This window comes from Pseudophryne corroboree, chromosome 2, assembly GCF_028390025.1.
Source record: "Pseudophryne corroboree isolate aPseCor3 chromosome 2, aPseCor3.hap2, whole genome shotgun sequence".
Classification (NCBI taxonomy): domain Eukaryota; kingdom Metazoa; phylum Chordata; class Amphibia; order Anura; family Myobatrachidae; genus Pseudophryne; species Pseudophryne corroboree.
This window is the reverse complement of record NC_086445.1, coordinates 876,101,744-876,107,743: the sequence shown is the minus strand read 5'-3', so window position 1 is coordinate 876,107,743 and position 6,000 is coordinate 876,101,744. Positions and strand designations below refer to the sequence as shown.

The window sequence follows — 6,000 nt, the reverse complement described above, 5'->3', positions numbered from 1 at the left end:
CTCTTCACTTTTCGGCATCTGCAAGGGGGTCGGCGGCGCGGCTCCGGGACGAACCCCAGGGTGAGACCTGTGTTCCGACTCCCTCTGGAGCTAATGGTGTCCAGTAGCCTAAGAAGCCAATCCATCCTGCACGCAGGTGAGTTCACTTCTCTCCCCTAAGTCCCTCGATGCAGTGAGCCTGTTGCCAGCAGGACTCACTGAAAATAAAAAAACCTAACAAAACTTTTACTCTAAGCAGCTCTTTAGGAGAGCCACCTAGATTGCACCCTTCTCGGCCGGGCACAAAAATCTAACTGAGGCTTGGAGGAGGGTCATAGGGGGAGGAGCCAGTGCACACCACCTGATCCTAAAGCTTTTACTTTTGTGCCCTGTCTCCTGCGGAGCCGCTATTCCCCATGGTCCTGACGGAGTCCCCAGCATCCACTTAGGACGTTAGAGAAATAAAATAACCCTCCCAAATCTAACTCTTTCTGCACATGTTATATCTGCCTCCCCTGCAGTGCACATGGTTTTGCCCAATTGCTATCAAAAATCCTGCTGCGATCAACTTGGAATTACCCCCATAATACACAACGTGCAGAAGCATAGAGGCTCCTGTGCTAGCCCGCCTAGCACATATTGACTACTAATACATAACCAATGAACTGAGCAACACACAGCCTGTCAGGGAGAGAACTGCCACGGTAAACATAGCAACCCCCACTAGTCTGACATTAGAAACTGCAGATTCGCTACACTGACTCTTTCACTTCAATTTAGCAGGTGATACAATTATACAAATATTCCTTCCAGCGTGGCCGGGTGGTCTGAGATTTAGGACCAGTGTCCTGGCCGGTAAATGTGGCCCTTAAACTGGCGTTTTTTAGGAATGTGCCGTCTCTAACACAGCGCCTGCGTGAGTCTTGGTCAAGATGGCGGCTCCCGGGAAACAGTAAGTAGCAGTACTGAGTGCAGGCCATCTGTTCGGTGGGTCTGTACCTCGGGAGTGTGAGGCTTGGGCCATACACTAGTCCCAACATCAGTGCCTGTCACACAGTAATTCCTGTTACACTCCCGTGTAACACCGTGTGCGCCGTATATATTACCCCCGGGACGGGGGTGCGCGTGGGGAATGCGCTCTCTGTGTGTGGGTCTGGTGGGTAGAGCAAGGCTTAAAGATCTACTAATTCATAATAGGTTTCTTTTTGGAAAGCAGGCGGCTGCAGTCCTGGTTCTGGAGGTGTCGCAGATAATCGCAGCATAAGTGCGGCATTTTTATAGATTAGCTCTGACCTGAAGTTGGAGTCACACATTAGACCTTGTTGTTTGTCCTTATTAACTGAAGTGCACTATTCTTTCCATTAAACCCCCCCTTCAAAAAAACCCTCTGATAAAAACAATGACCTATCCTTTTTATTCACGACTATGTTAATAAGTCCAGATGTATAAACATGACTGAGTACTGGTGCTGTATCTGCCTGTTCTGCAAGTGTGTGAGCAGTGTCCTGTGTTCTATGTATTGTAAGTTTCCTGCACATGAGCTGGCCCTCAGCACAGCAATTCGATGTATGGCTGGTGATGGCTCTAGTCATGTTTGGATTTCTCCCCATTTGTCCCATTCTTTCCTAAGGGAATATTTTTGAATAAGAAACCTAGGCTATTATTAATTGTTGCTCGGGTATGGGACATGATTCAGAGTTGCCACAAAGTGGGTGATATCAGACTGATCTCTTGCACCTGAGATAGGTCTGGTGTAAACCTGGAGTGATAATGATCACAGCTGATGTATAGGGGTGGTGCAGCGACATATCGGGTACATCGTCTAGTGTATACAGGGTCGGACTGGCCCACAGGGGAAACCACCGGTAGGCCCCACTGCCTGTGGGCTCTCCTCCTCTAGGGATCAGGTTCCAGACTCTATCCTTGTGCACATGAATTATGCATTATACATATTTCTCTAACGTCCTAAGTGGATGCTGGGAACTCCGTAAGGACCATGGGGAATAGCGGCTCCGCAGGAGACTGGGCACAACTAAAGAAAGCTTTAGGACTACCTGGTGTGCACTGGCTCCTCCCACTATGACCCTCCTCCAGACCTCAGTTAGAATCTTGTGCCCGGCTGAGCTGGATGCACACTAGGGGCTCTCCTGAGCTCCTAGAAAGAAAGTATATTTTAGGTTTTTTATTTTACAGTGAGATCTGCTGGCAACAGACTCACTGCAGCGAGGGACTAAGGGGAGAAGAAGCGAACCTACCTAACTGGTGGTAGTTTGGGCTTCTTAGGCTACTGGACACCATTAGCTCCAGAGGGATCGACCGCAGGACCCGACCTTGGTGTTCGGTCCCGGAGCCGCGCCGCCGGCCCCCTTACAGAGCCAGAAGCAAGAAGTGTTCCGGAAAATCGGCGGCAGAAGACTTCTGTCTTCAACAAGGTAGCGCACAGCACTGCAGCTGTGCGCCATTGCTCCTCATGCACACCTCACACTCCGGTCACTGATGGGTGCAGGGCGCTGGGGGGGGGGCGCCCTGAGGGCAATATAAGACACCTTGGCTGGCAAATCATCACAATATATAGTCCCAGGGCTATATATGTGATAAATTACCCCTGCCAGAATCCATGAAAAAAGCGGGAGAAAAGTCCGCCGAAAAAGGGGCGGGGCTATCTCCTTCAGCACACTGGCGCCATTTTTTCTTCACAGTGCAGCTGGAAGACAGCTCCCCAGGCTCTCCCCTGTAGTTTTCAGGCTCAAAGGGTTAAAAAGAGAGGGGGGGCACTAAATTTAGGCGCAATATATGTATACAAGCAGCTATTGGGGGAAAAATCACTCAGTTATAGTGTTAATCCCTGCATTATATAGCGCTCTGGTGTGTTCTGGCATACTCTCTCTCTGTCTCCCCAAACAGAGCATTCCCTGTGTGTGTGCGGTGTATCGGTACGGCTGTGTCGACATGTTGGATGAGGAAGGTTACGTGGAGGCGGAGCAGAGGCCGATAAATGGGATGTCGCCCCCTGTGGGGCCGACACCAGAGTTGATGGATAGGTGGAAGGTATTAACCGACAATGTCAACTCCTTACATAAAAGGCTGGATGACGTAACAGCTGTGGGACAGCCGGCTTCTCAGCCCGCGCCTGCTCAGGCGTCTCAAAGGCCATCAGGGGCTCAAAAAAAACGCCCGTTACCTCAGATGGCAGACACAGATGTCGACACGGAGTCTGACTCCAGTGTCGACGAGGTTGAGCTATATACACAATCCACTAGGAACATCCGTTACATGATCTCGGCAATGAAAAATGTGTTGCACATTCTGACATGAACCCAAGTACCACATAAAAGGGGTTTTATTTTTGGGGAGAAAAAGCAGCCAGTGTTTTGTTCCCCCGTCAGATGAGTGAATGAAGTGTGTAAAGAAGCGTGGGTTCCCCCGATAAGAAACTGGTAATTTCTAAAAAGTTACTAATGGCGTACCCTTTCCCGCCAGAGGATAGGTCACGTTGGGTGATATCCCCTAGGGTGGATAAGGCGCTCACACGTTTGTCAAAAAAGGTGGCACTGCCGTCTTAGGATACGGCCACCTTGAAGGAGCCTGCTGATAAAAAGCAGGAGGCTATCCTGAAGTCTGTATATACACACTCAGATTCTATACTGAGACCTGCAATTGCCTCAGCATAAATAGTGCTGCTGCAGCGTGGTCTGATACCCTGTCAGATAATATTAATACCTTAGACAGGGATAATATTTTGCTAACATAGAGCATATTAAAGACGTCGTCTTATATATGAAGGATGCACAGAGGGATATTTGCCGGCTGGCATCCAGAATTAATGCAATGTCCATTCTGCCAGGAGGGTATTAGAGACCCGGCAGTGGACAGGTGATGCTGCCTTTAAAAGGCACATGGAGATTCTGCCTTATAAGGGTGAGGAATTGTTTGGGGATGGTCTCTGGGACCTCGTATCCACAGCAACAGCTGGGAAGAAATTTTTTTACCTCAGGTTTCTTCACAGCCTAAGAAAGCACTGTGTTATCAGGTACAGTCCTTTCGGCTTCAGAAAAGCAAGCGGGTCAAAGGCGCTTCCTTTCTGCACAGAGACAAGTGAAGAGGGAAAAAGCTGCACCAGACAGCCAGTTCCCAGGATCAAAAATCTTCCCCCGCTTCCTCTGAGTCCACCGCATGACGCTGGGGCTCCACAGGTGGAGACAGGTGCGGTGGGGGCGCGTCTCGGGAACTTCAGGGACCAGTGGGCTTGCCCACAGGTGGATCCCTAGGTTCTGCAAGTAGTATCACAGGGATACAGGCTGGAGTTCGAGGCGACTCCCCCTCGCAGTTACCTCACATCAGCCTTGCCTGCTGCCCTCGGAGAAAGGTAGTACTGGCGGCAATTCACAAGCTGTACTTCCAGCAGGTGAAATCAAGGTACCCCTCCTTCAACAAGGCCGGGGTTACTATTCCAAAATGTTGTGGTGCCGAAACCAGACGGTTCGATGAGACCCATTCTAAAATTGAAATCCTTGAACACTTATATACGAAGGTTCAAGTTCAAAATGGAATCGCTCAGGGCGATTATTGCAAGCCTGGATAATTTCAGGGTATCACTGGACATCAAGGATGCTTACCTGCATGTCCCTATTTACCCTCTTCACCAGGAGTACCTCAAAATTGTGGTACAGGATTGTCTTTACCAATTCCAGACGTTGCCGTTGGTCTGTCCCCGGCACCGAGGGTATTTACCAAGGTAATGGCCGAAATAATTATCCCGTACTTGGACGATCTCCTTATAAAGGCGAGGTCCAGGGAGCAGTTGTTCGTCGGAGTAGCACTATTTCGGGAAGTGCTACAACAGCACGGCTGGATTCTGAATATTCCAAAGTCACAGCTGGTTCCTACGACGCGTCTACTGTTCCTGGGTATGGTTCTGGACACAGAACAGGATAAAAAGGGTTTCTCCCGGAGGAGAAGTCCAGGGAGTTGTCGTCTCTAGACAGAGACCTCCTAATACAAATACAGGTGTAGGTGCATCAATGCACGCGAGCCCTGGGAAAGATGGTAGCTTCTTACGAAGAAATTCCATTCGCCAGGTCCCATGCAAGGATCCTCCAGTGGGATCTGTTGGACAAGTGGTCCGGGTCGCATCTTCAGATGCATCGGCGGATAACCCTGTCTCCAAGGGCCAGGGTGTCGCTGTTGTGGTGGCTGCAGAGTGCTCATCTTCTAGGGGGCCGCAGATTCGGCATACAGGACTGGGTCCTGGTGACCACGGATGCCAGCCTTCGAGGCTGGGGGGCAGTCACACAGGGAAGAAACTTCCAAGGCCTATGGAAAAGTCAGGAGACTTCCCTACACATAAATATTCTGGAACTAAGGGCCATTCACAATGCCCTAAGTCAGGCTAGACCCCTGCTTCAACACCGACCGGTGCTGATCCAGTCAGACAACATCACGGCGGTCGCTCATGTAAACCGACAGGGCGGCACAAGAAGCAGGATGGCGATGGCAGAAGCCACAAGGATTCTCCGATGGGCGGAAAATCATGTGTTAGCACTGTCGGCCACAGGTGGACATGATGGCGTCCCGCCTCAACAAAAAGCTACAAAGATATTGCGCCAGGTCAAGGGACCCTCAGGCGATAGCTGTGGACGCTCTGGTAACACCGTGGGTGTACCAGTCGGTGTATGTGTTCCCTTCTCTGCCTCTCTTACCCAGGGTAATGAGAATAATAAGAAGGAGAGGAGTAAGAACTATACTCATTGTTCCGGATTGCCCAAGAGGAGCTTGGTACCCAGAACTCCAAGAAATGATCTCAGAGGACCCATGGCCTCTGCCGCTCAGACAGGACCTGCTGCAGCAGGGGGCCTGTCTATTCCAAGACGTACCGCGGCTGCGTTTGACGGCATGGCGGTTGAACGCCGGATCCTGAAGGAAAAGGGTATTCCGGAGGAAGTTATCCCTACGCTAATTAAAGCTAGGAAAGAAGTGAACGCAAACCATTATCACCGCATATGGCGGAAATATGTTGCGTGC

At 50.4% G+C, this 6,000-nt stretch overlaps 1 protein-coding gene across 1 annotated transcript in view; it reads left to right on the top strand.

Annotated features, from left to right (window-relative positions):
• The first annotated feature begins 827 nt into the window (after nt 1-827).
• Nucleotides 828-6,000, top strand: part of NSRP1 (nuclear speckle splicing regulatory protein 1) — a 214,997-nt gene continuing 209,824 nt past the window's right edge. The window contains exon 1 of the mRNA XM_063955957.1: nt 828-931. Within this exon, the coding sequence (XP_063812027.1) occupies nt 912-931 (20 nt within the window). The 5' untranslated portion in view covers nt 828-911. The remainder of the gene's footprint in view (nt 932-6,000) is intronic.